Source organism: Varanus komodoensis, unplaced genomic scaffold, assembly GCF_004798865.1.
Source record: "Varanus komodoensis strain SLA01 unplaced genomic scaffold, ASM479886v1 scaffold5, whole genome shotgun sequence".
NCBI lineage: Eukaryota > Metazoa > Chordata > Lepidosauria > Squamata > Varanidae > Varanus > Varanus komodoensis.
Window position 1 is genome coordinate 29855052 of NW_025336087.1, and position 21009 is coordinate 29876060.

The following is a 21009-nucleotide window of genomic DNA, read 5'->3' on the forward strand; positions in this document are numbered from 1 at the left end:
TTGGTAGATTATGTCTGTACAAAACTCAAACCCTTGCCCTAGCTTGCGTTTGGCACCACAGTAGGTTGGATCATGTTCAGATAATGTAAGCCAGCCACTGAAATCAGTAGGGCAAGTTAGACTTGGCTTAAGTCTGATTGATTTCATGGGGTCCATACTAAGCATGATTTGCAGTAAGATCCTAAATCCTATTTGGAAGTAATTCTCATGGAGCTTTATTAGATTTCTATCATGCCTTTTTCCTTTCAAGGAACGCAAGGTGGTTTACATAATTACTTACTCTCAAGTAAATATGTGTGGGATTGTATCCTAAGTCTAGAACCAACCTAGTGGGAGAATTTGGAGAAAACAGTCTGATCAGTTTCTTCACTCTTAGACTGCATGTGACTTGCACTTTATAGGATTTGTATTATGCTGGCTGTACTTATTTATTTATTATTATAATCTATATCCCACCTTTTCTCTTCAAGGAACTCAAGGCGGTTGACATAATTCTTCTGTACAGCAGCCCTGTGAGGTATGTTAGGCTTAGAGTTAGTGACTGGTCCAAAGGCACTCAGTGAGCTTTGTAGCCATGTGGGGATTAGAATCCAGATCTCCCTGATCCCAGTCCAACATTCTACCCAGTACATGGGCTTTCACTACACCTAAAACCACACCTTTGGTCAATGCTTTTGGACTGCAGCAGGGGAGATCTAATTTTTTTTCCAGGCTATTGGTTTGGTAATTGTGGGTTCCCAGAAGTGAGGGGAAAAAGTCACACTGCTTCCAGTTTACAGTGCACACTACTTCCCTGTAAATCAACAGGAGGGATGGGGGACTGTAAAAGAAAGATGAAATCTTTTTATCAACATTGCACTGCCTAGGCTTGCGAGAAAGAGCCATCATTTATTTGTGATAACTGGGTGAAGCAACACAAGCTTCTGAAGATTAAACATGCATAGACTGCACGGCTTGTTTAAATTAATCCCATTTCTATTTTAACCAAAACTCTTCAAGGATTCTGTGGGACTGGATCACTGTGAAGAATGAGGACTAGAATGTCCATTTTGTGGTCCAAACAACAGATGCAGGGGTTAAGCAAGAAGTAGAGGCAAGGTAGGATGCCTGTCTTCTCTATTCCTCCTTTATCATTTGTTTTATAGACTGTGTAAACCACCCAGAGAGCTTTGGCTGTGGGTGGTATAGAAATGAAATTAATAATAATAGGAAACATTTATAACTTTGATGACAAATCCATTAGCCATACTGGCTTGGGGATCATAGGGGTGGCAGACTGTCACGTATGGATGATACCAGGTTGGTGAAAGCTGATAAAGAGCATGTCTTTGACACTGTATTTTATTCTATAATCTTATTACAGATCATAATCAAGCCCTCATCTACCAAGTCCATAGGCATTCTATAGAAATTCTGTGAAGCAGGCCTTGATAATAATTGTAGCCATTCTTCTCAACCTCTGGTAAAGTGGGACTAGAGTTGTCAGATTAATGTTTAAAAATGAGAACAATGTGTCTTGTGGAATCTTATTCTGGCATAAGCTTTCATGAACACTGTCCACTTCATTGGGTACGTGATCCATGTATCCTGTTTACAAGTCCATAAATCCATCCCCTGCCCAACAAATTTATGCGTATAGACTAGTCAATCTGAGGTTGATACTTGATGTATCTGGTGAAGTGGACAGAGTCCATGAAAGCTTACACCGGCATGTAAAAATAACAAGTTTTTTTTTCCAGACTGTAGTTTTTGAAATAAGTAGTATTTCTCTGTCTTTAATACTTGAAGGTTTAGCGCTCTGGCATGTGGAAGCTTAGGGGGGAATACAGAACTCCAAGTAGTTGGAGATTTCCATCAGCACAAATTAAGGATACTACTTATAATCAATAGCACACTTCATTATAATAAAATATTGGTAAATGATCAACAAAAAGTATGGTGATTTTTCTGTCAGACTGAACATGTTTGTTGTGTTCCATCTAAATATCTGGAGTATAAATCTTGAATTCTGCAAAAAAGGAGGTGTACATGTAATTTGTTGCATGGCAGGTAGACTTGTGGCTGCAGTCCCATAAATAACAGACTTGCAGGTTTTCAAGGTTTCAATAAATGCAGGTTTTCAAGTCAGTGAGTAAATTTTAAGTCCATACATAGTGTATCAATGGAGACAATGTCTCACTTTTAACCCCCCCCCCCCAAGGAATACTGGAGGTTTAATGATTTCATCCTGTAGCATGCTGGTGCTAATTGAAATTGACATAATCTGCAGTTACAGTAAAGCTATGAGATTAGAGTAATGTGTTGGCCTTAAGAGACAGAAACTGCTGCATGTACCATGACTCTCAGTGAGAGGTGCTGGTGATTTCTGAGAAATGGAACAACAGTTCCCTACTCACATCAAGCAAAAATGAAGGACACAGTAACAGTTTGACTCAGGGTGGATAAAAACTAATGCTTAAAATTTTTTTAAAAATCAATTTTTAATTTAAATTGGATTTTTTTAAATAAAATGCTTTTTGAGGAAAAATCTCTCCAAAGATAGTTTTCCGTTTAAGATACATTATAGTCCAAAGCTTATTCATCATGAAATAAGGATTGTTTTACATGAGGCTGTATATTCATGGAAAGTTTCAGTTTTTTGGTAAATGAACTCCATTAATGCATTCACAAGGTCATGCTCTTCCAGAGGTTTCTGTAAGCTGGGCAAAGACCCCCCCCCCCCCCCGTGCCGCTGGCGGCCGCCCCCCCCCCCCCAGCAACTACTAGGGCCCAAATAGCCCAAGTTCGCTTCCCAAGAAGCCAAACCGCACTGGATTAGCACACATTGACCCAAGACTTGGTGAAAAGGAGTTTTATAGCACAACATCCAACAGTACATTCACACCATGATGCACACAGTTACAATTTGCACAAAGGTAAGGGAAAGGGTATGGGAAAGGGGAAAGTGGATAGCAGCTTCCAGTTAAACATTACAATAGCATGTAGTCACACCCCTTATATCATTTGGCCACCCCAGGCACGAAAACAAGAACAGCTAGCTAATCTAAAATCCTAACAACTTCCCTAGTACTTATCAGTCTTCTCAAGAGTAGTGGGCTCCAGTTCCATGGGCTTTGGTGGGCGTCAACTGGCAGACCTCTCCCATCTCCAAAAGGCACACTGTTTCACCACCACTAGCCCTCCTTTTTATCCCCTCCCTGCGCAATCAGGCTTCTTTGTTTCCAGAGATGACATTAAAGCGAATCTCTCACCTAGGTGCTAAATTCAGCACTTCTCAGACAGAGGTTGTGTCTGTCCTTGGCAAACTCCAGGCCTGCAGCAATTCCCTTTCTCTGTGCAGAGCCTTGGAGGCCACCTGTGCCAACCCGCTATCTCTCAGCCTTTAACCCTTGCCTTTCTTTCTTCCGCCCAAGGCCTCCTTTGTTACAGTAAGATTATTGGGCAGTTTTTCCATCTAGAAGATATTATACGAGATGCTTGGTATTACAGTTCTCAAAATTGTGAAATTTTGTGAACTGCAAATTTGTGTCTGCAGAGATCACATACCTTTTCTGAACACAAACATGTTATAAACATAAAGAGTTGACAAAAAGACCTTAATCCCATTGTTCCTTTGCAAATCAAGTGCTAAGTTTCAAAAAATTCAATGAATAGAAGATTGCTGGGAGTGGAATAGATCTGTACAAGAAGCTAAGTTTGAAGCTGGAGGGGCCCTTTGAGCAGAATACTCCCCAAGTCTTTGGATCTTTTTGTGTATAGCCTGAGGTTTGTCATATATTTTCCCTGGAGGAGAAAACCTACAATGGCAGCAGGCTGTAAAAGAGACCCAGTTTGGGAATATTTTAATAAAGTTCCTCTTCCTACAGATAAGGTAGGCATGTGTGCGAATTATGTAGAAATCCATGATTTACATCTAGTCCTACTAGTGATCTAAATTGTATTTAAATCCACCCAAGTTTGACTCCAGTAGTGTCATATTCACATATTGGGATCAGATTATAAGCCCTAGTTTGAAAGCCTTACGTATTCTACAAATGCATGAATAGGGCAATCCCAGGTAGCCACACTGCCAGTCAGCAGCACGTTCTCTGGCACCTGGGAGCCCAGATCCAGGTGGCAGCTTTGCCTTCATGTACGTAACTGTATGCATAAAGACCCCATCCTTGGAGACATTAGTACAGATATCAGTCAGTACAGGCTAGTCAGTGCACACAACGTTGGACACATGTCTGTAAGCTATGATCCTGCATTCTATTAATGCATTTCAAGAACCCCTGAGAACAACTTCTGAATAGTGATCCCTTTAAACTCCAGGGAATGCAGGGCTTTGTCATACTTTGTATCACTGTTTTGCCTAGATAGATAGATAGATAGATAGATAGATAGATAGATATATAGAGATTGATTGAAAAGTCATAATGGTAACTTCTATTGGTAGTAGCTCAAGCTAATAAATGGGAAAAGAACCCTTCACAAAAGAGGAGATTGGAAATTAATGAGCAGTTAGCAGGAACAGCAAGGGAGAGATAAAGGAGAAATAGAAATCTTACAGGGATGCAGTTTTGTCTTTGCTCCATTTTGATCTAGGAGAGTTCTAAAACAAAGCTCAGTTAGTGTACCACATTTTGAAATCAGGGAAGTCATATTTAAAGTATTTATCTGTTACATTTATAGCCCACTTTTCCCCCAAGGACTGCAAGGCAGCCTACCTGATCTTCCTCTTTTCAATTTTATCATAACAATTCTGACAGTCAGTGATCAGCTGAAACAATGAGTTTGATAGCATAGTGGGGCTAGAACCCAGTTATCCCGAGTTCCAGTCCAGTGCTATAATCCATACATCACAATGATTCTTTAAATAGTACACTCCCTGTAAAACTATTCAGCATAGAGTCTAAAATTACCTAACTGTACCACTGACACAAATCCTGTTGACTTCACTCATCTACTATGTGGAACTATGTGGCTGGTCATCATAGATCCTGGATCCATGTTTAATATTTGGCAATTGAAATAATGGAAATCAATTACATTTTACATAGTCATGAAAAGTTTCAGTGAGTTGATAGGTTAGAATTTCATTGACTTTACTCTGATAAAAGGATAACAGAGGAGATAAAAGAATAACAGACTGCTTCAAGATGAATTCTATGAGGAAAACCTGCAATAATAGAAAGTAAAGGGAAAGATTCTCTGAAAACAGTTCAAAGGAATAAACACCTGGAGTAGATGGGATACCAACAGAACTATTCCAAGCTGCAGGGACTGAATTAGTCCAAATCCTAAAAAGGATATGCCAACAAACACAGCCCACAGCCTGGAAATGTTCAATATACATTTCAGTTCCCACAGAAGGAGATGCTAAGGAGTGCAGCAACTATAGGACCATTGTGCTAATTTCCCATGCAAGAAAATTGATCCACAAAGTATTGCAGCAAATAATTTTATCCTATATGGAGTAAGAAATGCCCGATGTTCATGGATTCTGAAGAGGAAAAGGCACAGATGACCTTCCCCCTTTCCCCTGACTAATTGTTTTGTGCTTTCCCGGCTTTTGTGAAGTTTTTTTTCTTCACTGGCAGTAAGTAATATGCTCCTTTTATTTTGTTCCTGCTTCTTCTTTTTTCGCCAGCCATGACTGAAAGGCAATCTGGAGGGCATCTCAGAAATGGAATTTGGCCTTCAGGCTGATAAAGGTTCTGCACTCCTGTTTCATTCTGAACTCGAGTTCAAGTTCAGAAGAGGGGTCAGGTTTGAAGGAGGTACAAAACAGACCTAGACAAAGAGGTATTCAGATTGTGTCTCTTTCATGTGCTCCTGCAATCCGCTTTCTGTCAGTTTTTGATTTTTTTGCTTATATTTTTATTTATTTATTGCATTTGTTTGCCTCAATAGATCAACACATTGCATCAAGTGAATATGTTGCCTTATCCATTTCAAGTATCCTGGACAAGGTTAGTGAGTCAGGCTTTACTGCTGAAATGTCAATGTATATATATAATTTATTATTTGCATAATAAAAGAGTTTCTGGAACTGTTGACAGCAAGGAAAGTGCTTGGTGATGCTGATACCAAGAACTTCTAAGAAGGGAAAGGCTGCGAAAAACTGCAGCACATCAGCTTTGATTGCTAGGGCCATATATCCCTTATCAAGTTCAGAACTGTCACAATAAGGACCATGGGTAAAGTTCTTGCCCCTGCGAAAGCATGATATTATGCCTCATTACATCAAAATACACTTGCTGAACATTGTTAAGGGACCACTTAGTTGAGCCTGGACACGTTAAAAAATGTCTTGTAAACTAAAATGTAGATATTAAACAGATGACCCCTCATCAGTTTATTTCCATGACTGGCAAAAAAATTTCACCTGTTTAAATCTGCTTGTTTTCCAGTAAAAGGGCCTTTTTACCAGTTGCTGTGCTGCCTTTAAGAGCAACTTACAGTGCTTGCATAAGCAGGTGTTTACATTTAGCTCCATGAAGTAAAAAGCTTTGGCAGGATGGTTTCTGCAAATCATGCTATTGTTAAAAGCACATCTACTCTATTTCTCCTGGTCGATTGTTAGCTAAAACTGCCCTGCAATATTTTCAGAAGGGATCTCTACAGGCAGTGAAAAAGGCCCATTTTGGAACATTATGTACTATTTTAGTTAACTATTTGGACTACAGTTAAAACATTTTTATTGACCAATTCATATATCTATTAAATAAGCTCATAGTCTTGTAGGCTTCAGGCATTTTCTGCCTCCTCAAACCTAGCCTTTGCTGTCTCTTAGTTGTTGTTGTTTTTTTCCTGCTGCACACCTCTTAATGTTTTCAGGAAAAAAGTGCCAGCTCAAATTCTTGTATCTCCCACATTTGACTTTGGCTTTTTAAGAGGCAAAACTAGGAAAACACAGCCTATTAGGAGATGATCTCGGGCTGAGTTAACCATAGGTTTTACTTGAGGTCCATTTCCTGTAGAAATGCTAAGGATTGTTAGGCCCTTGAGAGAAAGCAAGAGAGAGAAAGCTATGGGTTCAGCATGAAGATTCAGGCTGCAATCCTATGTTCATGTACGTGAGAGTGAGCACCATTGGGACCTAAAATTGAGTAACAGAAATATAGAAAGAAACATAGAAACAGAGCAACTCAGAAGGGGTCTTCCCTGCCATCTAGTCTGACCCACAGCTGGCTCTGCTCATGACATGCCTACCATGTAATAATGTATAAGATTTTGTAGTTAAATACCATCAGGAGTATAAGTCTTCATTAATGCTTTTTAAAATTCAGTAACTTCTAATTAAGTAAGTGGGTACAGGGTTAGGGGAAAACTGATGGATCATTAAAATCTTGAAAATGACTGCACTTAGGATCATATAGGACAGAGCCCCTTCAATAATCACATAAAAACAAAAGTCTTGATTTTCTCTGTAGCTGCAGAGTAAATGACAATTTGCACCTGTCAAAATTTCCCTTTTGTGAGATGCAAATAGAATCTGGCATTTGTACAATCCCTGGTTTTTCTTTTATAGAAATCTGCTGTTGCCAGAATACAAAGAAAGTGAATGTCACCCTCTGGTGGCTGAAATAGTCAGAGAAAAGCTTTTATATGGGAATAATTGAAAAAATACATTAAAGTTATCTCTATAACTTGAAATATAATGAATATATATGGCACTGCGGTGCATTTTTGTGGTGTGCAGAATAGTGACATCCACATCAGATTCTAAAGCATTGATTATGATACAAAGTGGTTTCTGGTTGACATTAAGACATTATATTTGGCACTAGTTGGACCTCACCTAGAGTACTGTGTCTAGTTCTGGGCATGTAAGTTTAAAAAAGATGCAGAAAAGGTAGAAAGGGTACAGAGGAGGGCAACAAGGATGATTCAGGGATGGGAGGCAAAATCCTACAAGAAAAGATTGAGAGAACTAGACATGTTCAGGCTTAAAAAGAGAAGACTGAGGGGCTTTACAAGAACCTGAAAGAGGAAGGATAAGATCTCTTCTTGTTCATTCCAGAATACAAGATTTGTAATAATGGACTTAAGCTAAAAGAAAGATTTAGACCTAGAAGAATTTCCTCACTGTCACAGCAATATGAGGGTGGAGCCTTTTAGCTGGAGAAGTTGTGGGCTCTCCCTCACTAGAGACATTCAGAAAGCATCTGCACAGCCATCTGAGTGGGGTGATGTCCTGTGATAGATTGGACCTGATGGTCTTCTGGCCCCTTCCAACTCTACTATTCTATGATTTTAAGATGCATTCTGAAATCTTCAGTGTAATAGTTTAATTAGGCTAACTCAAAAACCACAAAAATGTGCAAGCTTTTGTTATATCTTAATCAAGCAAGATGATTTAAAAAAAGCAGGGAGTGGGAGTAAAAAAGTCTAACTAGCTGCTGTTGTCAGGATGCTGCAGGGTCGGATGCCACCTTAAGATGACAGGGAGGAGAGGTTTCAGACATTCAAACTAGACTATGTTAAATGATATAACTGTTCAGTGCTTCTGGGAACACTGAGAAGAAGAAAGTTGCAGACAATTACAGATCTACCATGTTTAAAATAGAAAATTCATCTGTTAACTCAAAACTGGGAAAATTGGATAAGTCATTTGTTGGTGACATCCAGTCAGCTATTTTCTTTCTCTCCCTATTTCCTTCCACCATGCCAGCTTGCTTTCTGTAACCTCTTGCCTTATCAAGAGATCTGGAGATGCCAAAACCTTACACAATTTGCGTGCTCTTTGAGTTGGCCTACTGAAATTTTATAGATCCTGGAATTTTTCGTAAGACCAATATGGCTGCCTTTGGTTCTGGTATTAATAGAGAAGCAAATTTTTTACAGTACACTTCAATATATAGTTGTTGAAAATGCTTTTGAAACAAAAAATACGATTTCACCAGTAGCTTCAGGCTTTGGATTATATTGTATCCAACACAGCTTGGTACCACCCTTCAGACACTATAACTTCAGGTTAGCCCATCCCAATTATTCTTACTTGTTAAGCCACTTCTGTTCACCAAGTATGCAGTATTTTCACTGAATACACTGTGAGTTTAAGTTTAAAAAGACATAACAGTAGCATTGCAGACAAGGGAATTTTATTCTGATATATAGACATAGTTATGCTATTCATTTGTGATGCACAAATCTCAGGCATAAATTGAAGGATGTGATACGGCTGGAAAAAAGGGAAATGCTATTTTGGGCTGCATTAATAGAAGTATAACATCCAAATCATGTGAAGTACTATTTCCCCTGTACATAGCACTGGTTAAGCCTCATCTTGAGTACTATGCCCAGTTCTAGGAATCACAGTTTAAGAAAGATGCAGAAAAAGCTGCCAAGTGTTCAGAGGAAGGTAATGAGGATCAACCAGGTACTGGAAACAAAGCTCTGTTAGGAGAAAATGAAAGAATTGGGCATCTTTAGCCTTGAAAAGAGAACACTGAAAGGAAATGTGATAGCACTCTTCAAGTACTCAAAATGTCACATGGAGAAGGTCTGGAATCTTTCTCGGTCCTCCTGGAGTGCATGCCATGGAATAAGTTGGAATAAGGAAGTAAGTTGTCCTGACTGATACAGCATTAGAACAATGGAAGCAATTGCCTAGGAAGGTTATGGGCTCTCCCACACTGAAGGCATTCAAGACAGTGCTAGAAAGTCGTATGTTAGGCATGCTTTAACTGGAGTCCTGTACTGAGTAGAGGATTGAACTTGATGGCCCTATCAGCTCCTTGCAACTCTACTATTCCAAGATTCTAAGGAGAGTCTTGTGCCTAAAGCCGAACTGACACTTTTAAAAAGAATGCTTTTTTCTTTCTTTCTGGTCTTTGTAGTTGTTACAGAGCTCTCTGTTGTTGTTTTTTGTCTGTTTTGTTTTTCTGGAAGCTTATCACACATTTGATCTTCCCAGAAGGGTGAGCAATATGCAATTCTTCTCCACCGGGTATCAGAAGTCATTGCAAGAGCAGAATGGATGTTGTCTACTTGTCCCTAAATGTGCAACACTCTTAAGAATCATTTGCTTTTCACTTTTTCATGTTGAACTTTCACATTGCAATTTTAGGCAGGCCAACCCAGAATAAAGTCTTTGTTCAATGGGGCTGATCCTGGTATATGTGCTTTAGGTTGCAGCCTTACGTTGCCCTACTGAACTCAGTGGGACTCCTCAAATTGCACTCCTCAAATGTCTCTTATTTAAAGCTCCACAGCCTTTGAACCTAGACATGCAGTTACTGAAAGGCCGAATAACTGGTTCTTCAGATGACAATAATGGTATTAGCTGTAGTTGCAGGGTAAACCACAGTCAAGCGTATTTCTAAAATACTGGCCTCTCAAGCTGCCTGTAGGGTTGGACTTTCTCTGTAGAATCATTGCGGGGGGGGGGGGGGAAGCTGGCTAGAAGTTATACTTTCTGCTAGTCTAAGTATTGTGGCTTTATTTATTATTCCACAGCGACAGTTGTGGATGTTCTGAAGGAGTATCAAAACAAGGTTTCCTTGTAATTGAATAAATCTAGCAAATGTTCCGTGAGGTTTGCAGCTAGATCCTGTAGAACAGGGGTGGGCAGCATCTGGTCCTCCATATATTTTGCTCTATAACTCTTAACATTCTTCACCATTGGCTACACCTGCAAAGGCTATATAGTTAGTTGCGCCTTCACTCATTGAAATCAATAGGTTTAAACAGTATAGGATGACTGACAGTCTGTGTGGAAGTGAGTGCCCTGAGGGACCAAACCTTAAATCGCAAGTTTTGAAGTGGACGGCTAGCTGGCTGTTAGAAGGTCCTCCATCTCCCTGACTCACCATATTCCTTCCGCGCGTGCAGATAGCGCGTTTCCGAGCAGTTGCCGTAGATGCCCACACACCCGGAAAGAACTTCCAGGTCACGGGGGAAGACCTGGCGGGTGATACTATGTCCTGGCACGTCTCATTTTAGAAATAACGCAGTGATCACGTCTTGATAACTCTGCTGCCGGAGGGGAGAAATTCCCGTTTTTTTTTCTCAGATGAACACGAACTCTGAGATTCCGTTCATTTCTCTTGGCGCCGAAATGTTCGCCGCCTCACGCCTGTCCTTCTCCAGCCGTGCCTAGCTCCATTGGCTCTCATTTACAGCTGATAGCTGATTGGCCGGTTCCTGCAGTTCTTGCCATGGCGATTGGCTTGGAGGCGCGGGTCCCTCCTAATGACCCGCCCTTGCGAACAACCCCACCGCCGATTGGCTCGGGCGTACGCCTTGCCTTCCTACGGGACGGGACCGGAGTGGACCCGCCTTTTCCCCTTTCCTCGGGCTTAGTCCCTACCCCCACCTTCCGACCCGTGTCGAGCGGTACTCCGGGCCTCGCTGCGTCGGGATGAGCTGCGCTGCTTCCCCATGGAGACCAAGCGGGCCGAGATTCCCAGCAGCGTTCTGGACGACCTGTGCAGGTAACGCCTCCGCCCTCGAAGTGAAGGGCGAGCCAGCCCCGCCGCTGCTTCCTCTGGCCGTCAGACGGAGTTTCTGCCTCAGGGAGTTGGTGGAGCCGCCTCCCCTGAGGCGCCGCACGGGACAGCGAGGGATGGACGAGAGAGGCTGCGACGGTTCAGAGTCCGGCAGCGGTCTCCACTTTTTACCATTGCCTAAGCACTGTGCCTTTGGTCCAACCATTTACAACCAACGGGGAGGGAGGGACGGAGAGGCGTTTTGTGTATCGACTCTTCACGGCGCAGTGATAGGCATATTTAGACCGAACAAAAGTCCTACAACTCCCAGAATTCCCCAGCAAGGTACAGCGCGATATGAACACTTCTCAACCAGCAACCAGGCACGTACTCTCTTCTACGTAAGTGTGTACGTAGAAGAGAGTATGTGCCTGTGTATGCATGGAAGTGAGTTGGTGGAACTATGTTCTAGGTCTGTTCATGGGTATGAACGTGATCGTAGCGAAAACGTCTTGGCACATAGCAGAATAAGATAAGAATGAACGCACTTAGTATAAGAGTACTTCTAACCCATCCTTCCTCAGCTTTGTGCTCTGGATCTGTCGGTCAAGTGCCAGCAACCCCTAGTTGTATAGTCTGAACAGTGAGCAATTGAATGATCTGGAGAGCATCAGCTTGGAGAAGGCTTTTCTAGATGATAGTGTGGTGTCAGCTGAAGTGTTTATACGATCAAGTGCGTATTTCACTTTGAACATAGACCAATCTTAAATACAGTGGTAGAACCTTGTCAAAAATAGAGCTAGGTTTTGCCCTTACCACTTTTATGCTACATTTCCAGTCCCTCTTTTCTATCCAGTATAATAGTATTTTAACTTTAAATATTAAAGTTGGATGTATGGTGCGTGGGGGAGGGTCCTGAAAGAAAAGTGATAAAGGAAATTTGCCTGGTGTACTCTTCCAGTCAGCATGCAATCTTCTGCATTCTAGCTAAGGAGATTTACATGCAGAGCTGTACTTTGGCATTGAGGTTGAGGCAACTTGGGTTGAGGCAAATGTGTGAATGTCACACATAATGTTAAACTGTTTCTCCATGTGGTCCAGTGTTGCCTATTCTGGCAGCTGCTCTTCAGGATCTTGGAATATCCCGAAATCTGTCTTATTACCTGATCGATCTTATTCGGAGGTGCTTGGAGATTGAACCTGGGTCTTTCTGCTTGCAAAACAGATGCACTACCACTGAGTTATGATCTCTTGCTGTGGCATGAATATTATCTCTGGGGATAATACTTCAGCAGTTTTGCTTGGGCTGGGTAAGCCCTGCAGTTGAATAGAGAGACACCACAGGGTTTGCAAGGTTTAGCTCTGTGGAGCTTGCCCCAGGGTTGGCTAGCTCTCTCTTCGAGAGATCTGCCTGTCTCGGTAAAAGAGAATGCAGTGGTACCCTTTTAGCCACTGTAATGGACTTAGAAAAAGTATGTGAGAGCATTCCCTCCCATTTAATTCCAAAGTTATGATGAGTTCAGAGGATGGCAAAGTATGTTCATTTCTTGAGAGCATGGTGCTCAACCTTCTTCAAAGGCTGTGAAGTGTTATGCCTTAAAACTACTGTGGGAGAGGAAGAAGGGAGAATGAGCTTGGTACATCAAGGTATACATTTTCCAAGATCAGTTATCTTTCCATAGTTCTTTAAACTGAAAGGGCAGCCTTCCTTGCAGGTCCTTTGGGTACTCAAGATGAGCTTGGAGGAAGTGCATTAAGGTGCACCTATGTCATATTATTCATGGTTTATATTATAATTTTCCTTGAACAAATATGTTAACCTTTATTAACCTTTTTACAAACATCACTTTTAACAGTTTCTCACTCTGTAACATACTCTGTAACATCAGAAAGTGGAATGAATGCAACTTCTGCATTTATGTATGTATGTATTTATATCCTGCTCTTTCTTACACCAAGCTCAAAGCAGCTTACATTATTCTCCTTATACACTCAATTTTATCCCCACAACAACAGCCCTATGAAGTAGGTTGGGCTAACAGTCTGTGATGGGTCCAAAGGCACACAGTTGACTCCAAGGCTGCATGGTGACTAGATTTCAGATTGCCTGAGTTCCAGAACTGCACTCTTAACTGCTGAACCACACTGACTCTTATGTCAAATAACCCCTTACTACCTATAAAAAGGAATTTCTTGAGCATAATGTGAATGGACAGTTTAAAAAGAAGAGGAAGGGAGCCTATAAAATATGGTCTTGTGAGTAGTTTGGCAAAATCGTCTGCAGTGTAAGTTACCCCACATGAGATCAGTGGGACATGCTGTCAGGTTAGTATGTATATTATTGCAACCTCAGTGGATTCAAAGCGTTAAGGTTTAAAAAAATCAATCCAAAATTGATTGGAGTACTGATTTGACTTGTGGGAGTAGTTACTGTAATGATTATACTTTGTGTGGACTTGCACCGCCCCCTAGAGTCAGGCACGACTGGACTTAATGTCAAGGGGAAACCTTTACCTTTACCTTAACTATAAGAAATGTTTTAAAAGACATTGTTTGTGGTGTTTGAAGAATTTTCCAGAGCTGGGGCAACAGGACTGATAAGGTCCTTCTGCTGGTCTGCATCTGCTTAATCTCTGAAGGCCGAGAGACTCAAGGATTCCTGAGAAAGACGTTGCGGGGCTGGGAAAGCATGTGTAGGAAAAGGTGATCCTTAAAGTAGCCTGGTCCAAAGTTATTGGGACCAAATTATAAACATCCAGAATCAGCGTTCTAAATTGGGCAGCGCTATTCATGTCTAAACAGTGAACAATAAATACAACAGATAAAGGAATAAAAACAATAAAACCAGGATAATATTAAAACCAACTGGTTCACAAGGAAAGTTTCCTAGAACAAAGACATTTTTAAACCAGTGCCAAGTACAAGACAATGTTGGAGTTTGCCTGACTTCTGGAGGCAGGGAGTTCCATAGAACTGGAGCCAACACATGAAGGCTGTTCTGGTGAACTATAGCTGGACCATAGTTCCATGTGGAACCATCAGGAGAATGCCTTCCAGTGATCTCAGTGAGCAGGCAGATTGGTCAGGAAGAAGGTGCTGTCTTAGATAACTTAGTCCCAGGTCATTTGGGGATTTATACTCTAATGCCAGAGCCTTAAATCTGGTCTGGCAGTGAATAGTGCAGCTCCTTTACCAAACAAGTTGCATGCTGAAGAGATACAGCTCCTAACACCACCAGCCTGCCACATTCTGTACTAACTGCAGTTTTCAGAAACAGAATTGAATTTTAATACATGACAAGGTATACTGCAATTTGAATTAACTGCAGTTTCTGAAGGCAACTCCACATATGACAAATTGCAGCAATCCTAGTTGGATGTTATCAGACCAAAATAACTCTGATCCCACTATTTGCCTTTGAGGGGCTTCAGGCTTAGTTGATCGCAGGTACATTGCATCACTGGGACCACTTGAGTTGGATTGACTACCATCCACAGATTTTGAACTTAGTCATTTGGGGGAGTGAAACCCCATAGAGGAGACACCAACTGCAGCACATGTGAACCACCCACTATTGTTTTGTGTCTTAAAATGTGGTTTGTTACACTCATAAATCTTGAAATTAGCTCATATTTTTGGCTAGTGTCTTGTTTAATTTCAAATGAGATGGCTTCATTTAACAGCCCGCAGGGAGAAAAATAATCCCATTCTTGCTTTATCTGTAATGAACCATTATAGTGTTACACAGGTTGTAATGACAATAATTATGCTTTAGTCAATGATTCAGAACTATTAAACTTAATGAGAGTTCCTTGTTTCTGAATACTGTCCCTTACTGTGTACAACATGGTGGTGGCAACTAGGAAACCTCATCTGCAATATGGTAAACGGTGGCATTATAGCAAAAGTATTAAAAATGCTGCTTAGAAACATGATGGAAGTAGATAGTTAAATAACAATTTAAACAAGAAATTTGTAGCACCCAAATACTGCAGACAGGGCACAAAGGGTTGTATTCTTTGCTCTGTCAAGTTGTGTCAAAGAAAGGTTTAGAACTAGAACTGCAAAACTTAATCAGTTAAAAAGCCTTTTGCTTAATTAGAAACTGTCACACTCGGGTAGTAGATTTCTAAATATTAACTTTTAAAACTGTAAATGGCAATCACAATCTTAACAGCATTCCTAGGTTGTGGATTGACTGTGAAAGTGAGGTTCCACTTGGCCCCACTCAGCCACAGCCACTCCTGGCTTAAACAACTGTGTGTGAACTAGGCCTACCTGCTTTGACTTAAATGTGCAATATCTAAAAATAAAGTATGCTATTTACTTCAGGATTATTATTTGTACTTATTGAAACTCATATAATTAATGAGTTTTGGGTCTTTAAATCAGGTGGCAGCCCATTTTGAATTGATCCAGTAAGCACAGAATTGAGGGTGATTTTTTAGCCTTGTCCCTGAATATCTAGTTAAGTGCTGAATCAAAACTCGTGTTGGCCTGAATGGAAAAAGCTTCCAATAAGTGGCAACTACTTCTTTCCCTATTCATTTAAGGTTGATAGGTTGAGGAAGGGTAGAGTGGATAGAGTACACAGATCTTAAATAATATGTCTGAAAAATTCATTTGTGTCCCTGAAGATTTGGTGGATAAATACTCTATGAAACACAGTGCAAAAATATCAGCCCAGTAACGTTTTAAGCAAACATACTGTCACCTGAAGCCACAGCTTTTACTTGCTAATATACCAAAGCTAGACTTTTCTAATTTTCCAATTATGTTAAGTGGAAGGGTTCTGCCATATGGCATCACTTAAAACTAGAGTGAGGAAAATTTTTATCTCTGCATGTAGTTTCTTGTTTTAAAACTTGGAAAGAATTTCCCTTTTCAGCTTTTAAACATTGTACACCACTTACATTGTTGAGATCAAAGGATGTTTCCTGACTTTTTAGTTTGTTTGTAAGGCAATTAACTATTCAGTCTTTGGCCTTTTTTTTTTTTTTTGCACTTTTGATTTTCAGTTTTGTTTTCTTTCTTTAATCAACTTGTATTGTGTTCAAACATGCTTCAGGGCAGATAGATGCTTGCAAGTACCATGCGGATTCTTAATTTTCAGCACTTTTCCACATTCTTTTCAGTGCTAAATTGCAACTTTTAAATCAAACTCTTCTCTGACCTCTGTATTTACTTATCTAGTTTTCCTGCTAAATTCTTCATTTTTTAATGTAAAGGGGAGATGAAAGGTATACTTCAGTAATACATTCTATGCTTTTTTTGGTTGAATGTATTAATTTAGCACAATTCATTTTGGCTTTCTAGGATGGATCATCTGAAATGGAAAGGATGATCATTTGTTCTGAAGTAAACAGGGATTCTTAGTCACCCTGGAAGTTTAATAATTAGTGTTGGATCCACATTCAAATGAGGTTGGGGTTAGACCTAAGATGCTATTCAATGATAAAGATGTGTGAGGTTTTGACCAACATTAGGGCTGTCTATTTGTTTCTTTATTATTTTTGATAATTGTCTATTGCTTTAATCTGTTTTAACAGTCCTTGTATGCCAAATATTTGACTGTGAAAGGGTCAAATATAAAGATTTTAAATGAACTAAACATAAAATAAATAGTGCCATAGGATTATATGCAAACACATTATACATGACTAACTTAAGTCCCATTGATTTGAGTGGGACTAGGCTTGGTCTGGATCTAACCTATTGTCAGGTATTGTAAATGTGTTGATAATCCTTATGGATTGGTGATAAATTTCTTCTAAAAACTTTCAGGCTAGGTTCACAGCAGTGAAGCTGAATCTTGGATACCCAGAGGCAAGTGAGGGCCCTATAATTCTGTTACTTCTTGTGGATATGTGCTGTTATGTCATCTCCAACTTATGGTGGCCCTATAAATGAAAGCCCTCCAAAATGTCCTGTCCATGACATCTTTGTAAATCCTGTTATGTACTTACCTACAAAATAGCCATTCCCCAAGTTTGTGCCTTCCAGAAGACTTGGATGATCACTTGCAGCCTTTCTAACCATTGGTCATGCTGGCTGGGGCTGATTGAAGTTCCAGATATCTGGAATGTACCAGCTTATGGAAGCCTTTTGCTGGAAGAAAGCTGATGCCATTGTGGATGTTGTACCACAATGTTCTAAATCTTTCTGAGTAAGTAGGTTAAAAACTTTTGTATGGGGCTTTTATGGTATTGAAGTCAAAATGTATTTTGCTTTCATCATCTTTTCATATAGTATTTTATGTCTGTTTACATTCCCTGTAATTCAGGAGTTTTTTTACTTTAGATATTGCAACAATTAGTTCTTAAATCAATTTTCTTCCTCACCCCACAACAGTCGATTTATTTTGCACATTCCCAGCGAGGAACGAGACAATGCAATCCGAGTGTGTTTTCAGATTGAACTTGCCCATTGGTTTTACTTGGATTTCTACATGCAGAACTCACCAGGATTACCTCAGTGTGGGATGAGAGATTTTGCTAAAGCTGATATCCTTTCTATAATACTGCATTTTGTTGTGGATAAACTGTGTTGAAAACATACATAGGGACAACTTCCTATCATTCTTGAATGTCTCTTCCATAACAATGAAGCTGTACTAGCCTTTCCAAATGCATTGCCATCCAGTGACAACTTCCATCATTTCTAGGCAGTGTGGCCAATGGAAAGGGATGGTGAGTAGCAGTCCAAAACATCTTTAGGGCACCCTATTAGTGAAAGCTGAATTATGCTATGAAAGTTGCTTGCATAGGAGTTACCTCCTTTTGCAACAAATGTGACTTGCTTTTAAGGCAACGTACTTTCTAAGTGGGAACTTCTGAAGTGTTTTATTCTCAGCTTTGCTGCAAGTGTCTTATGTGTGCTGTCTGATTTTTTTACAATATTTAAGCCTGTACTGCAAAGTGCATATCACACGGTTTCTATCTTGTAGAGATAGGTATGGCATGATGTATCATGTGTGGGTAGTACAGGGTTTTCTCTTTTGAAGTGAATGGGCACATCCACTTGCAGGGGAGAGCCTTGTATGTTTCTCAACTGCCTGGTCTCACAAAGTTATATAGCAGTCCCTCAGAAGAGATATTTTATGTTTGAATTTCTATAATTATTTACTTGTAGTAGTTGTATGCAACTTTATTCTCAAAGTCATTTACAGGATAATAATTAATCTACATATAATTGGATACAAACATTCAATCAGTTTAAGTTTTAAAAAATGTATCAAAAGAGGCAAGTTCCTGAAGGACTGGTGGGCTAAACTGACTTCAGTTGTGCCTGAAAGAAATGAGAAGACCAGAAAACCTCACAGAGAAGTATGTTACAAAGTTAGAGCCCCCCCCCCCCAATCCCAATTTCCTAGTAGTTATTAACTTAATGTTCCAAACAGGACAAAACCTCAAGCAGATCTCAAAACGTAGTGGCGGGACAATAATGGCAAAAGGGAAAAAGCCTCTCTTTGGAATAATGAGGACTTAGAAACTGTTAGAGCAAGTGTGGGGGCAGTTCTTAGTCCTCCAGATGTTTTGGTCTGTTGCACCATCTTTCTTTACTGACTGTACCTCCTAGTAAATCTAGGAAGTTAAATATTGAAACATCTGGAGGACCTCATTGCCCACACATGTTTTAGAGTGTCATTTCAAAACCAGCAACACTATTGGAAGCTACCTCATAGCCAATGGATATGTTTTAGGATATTACAAATGTATTAGCACCCTCCCTTACCTTGTCAGTAGCTTGGCTGAGGAATTGCATATTAGCTGAAATTTTAGGACCACTTTGAATGCAGCTTTGTGTAATGTGCTTTACAGACATGTAATTGGGCAAAAATGTCAGTGCTGAATACTTCCCAGCATTAGGTGCAGTGGCAAGTTAACTAAAGCACTTAAAAGCTGGCTGGGGCCACAGCAGTTCTCTGAGAAACCAAGAACATTGCTGTGTTTTGTGTTCACTGAAGGCTGAGAACTCTCTCTGAATGGAGAGAGTTTTATCTAACATGAGCACTTCTCTGGGGAGTTCGTCTACTAAGTTACATACCACATCAATGATTACCTCATTTTTGAATGGAACTGTAATTCCTTCTGCTTCACCACTGAGTCCAAACACTTAGTTGCCATTGAGCAAAACACTTGGATCTGATGATGGGTGAAACAGAACAGAGCATTACCTCTTTTCATACCCGTCTTCATTCAGATCTTAAATAGTATAGGAGGTATAATTCAAAAGAATACCACAGGAGAATTCCTATGGAGAGGACTATGGAAATATGATATTATAATTATGTTTTGCAACTTACCTTGTAAGGGCAGAACTCCCAAAAAATGGTGTTCCCATACTGTAGTGGCTGTCTAAATGGTTAAAGAGAGGCTGTGCTCCTCTGTCAGTTTCTTTCTCAAAGTCAGGCTGAAATGAATCCAGGAATGCATCTCATCTAGACTCCCAAGTATTCGCTGCTTGTTTTGAAGACTTGACCATAGCACATTCCTGATTTTTGTTATTGTGGTTGTTGTTGTTAATATTTCTGTACTGTCCAATAGCCAAAGCTCTCTGGGCAGTTATGAACAGCAGATAAGATACAATAAAATATAATAAAAATAGGGTACTATAAAACAATGTAAAGATATGATACAAAATTTAAAAACCAAATATAAAACCAATTTTTTAAAAGGTACAATAGCTTACTTGAATTAATTCAGAAGACCTGTTAAGATCCAGATATAATTTAAAACTAAAGAAATGACCTGTCGTAGAGAGAACAGTCTTAACTTGGCATAGAGAGGATATCAAGGTTGGTGCCAGGTGAGCTTCAGTGAGGAACTTGTTCCACAACCAGGAGCCACCACTGAAAAGGCAGCTTTCTTTGTTGCCCCCAGCTGAGCCTTGCTTGTCAGAGTCAGGCTCCACTTCTTGAATATAGTGTACTAGTAGTTTGTGGTTAGAAGAGGCATTCTGCCAGATATTGTGGTCCCAAGCCATTTAGGGTTTTACAGGTTAAAACTGGCACCTTGAATTGGGCTCAGTAGTATATAGGCAACCACTGCAAGAGGGGCAGAATTTGTGTTATATGCTAGGACATTCTTGTCCTTGTTACTAATCTGGCTGTTGCATTTTGCAATGCAAACTGCACAGCATTAAAGGGTAGCCTCATGTAGAGTGCATAACAGTAATCTAGTTTAGAAATTACTGAAGCATAGATTACTGAAACCAGGCTATCTCTGTTCAGACAGGGGAGTAGCTGGGCCATCAGCTGAAGCTTGGTAGAAGGCACTCTGAGCCACTGAAACCGCCTGGGCTTCAAGTGACAGATGATTCAAGGAGCATTCCCCAAGCTGTGAATTTGCTCCTTCAAGGTGTGTGTGTGACCCTATCCAGAACATGCTGAATTCCTTTTATCTGGTCAGAAGAACCATCCTCTAACAGCTTCAGTTGAGCTGCTAGCCCTCATCTAGTCAAAGCACCTTGTCAGCATCCTGTATTACCTGGAACTCATTCAAGGTAACTTGTCCAGGCTGTGCTCTAAGATATCTTAACTGTTTCCACCACAATAACTTTGGAGTCTTATGTCCTGTTGAGTGTAAGAGTT

At 40.2% G+C, this 21009-nt stretch overlaps 1 protein-coding gene across 5 annotated transcripts in view; it reads left to right on the plus strand.

The window, feature by feature from the left end:
- The first annotated feature begins 5899 nt into the window (after positions 1-5899).
- Positions 5900-21009, plus strand: part of DCP2 (decapping mRNA 2) — a 35961-nt gene continuing 20851 nt past the window's right edge. For 2 of the 5 annotated variants that reach the window (XM_044446085.1, XM_044446088.1), the window contains exons 1-2: positions 11275-11423; positions 17769-17920. In XM_044446085.1, the coding sequence (XP_044302020.1) occupies positions 11371-11423; positions 17769-17920 (205 nt within the window). In that variant the 5' untranslated portion in view covers positions 11275-11370. Of the gene's footprint in view, positions 5955-11274; positions 11424-11462; positions 17584-17768; positions 17921-20876; positions 20922-21009 lie in introns of those variants that run through there. The other 3 variants (XM_044446087.1, XM_044446086.1, XM_044446089.1) reach the window with 3 other exon arrangements.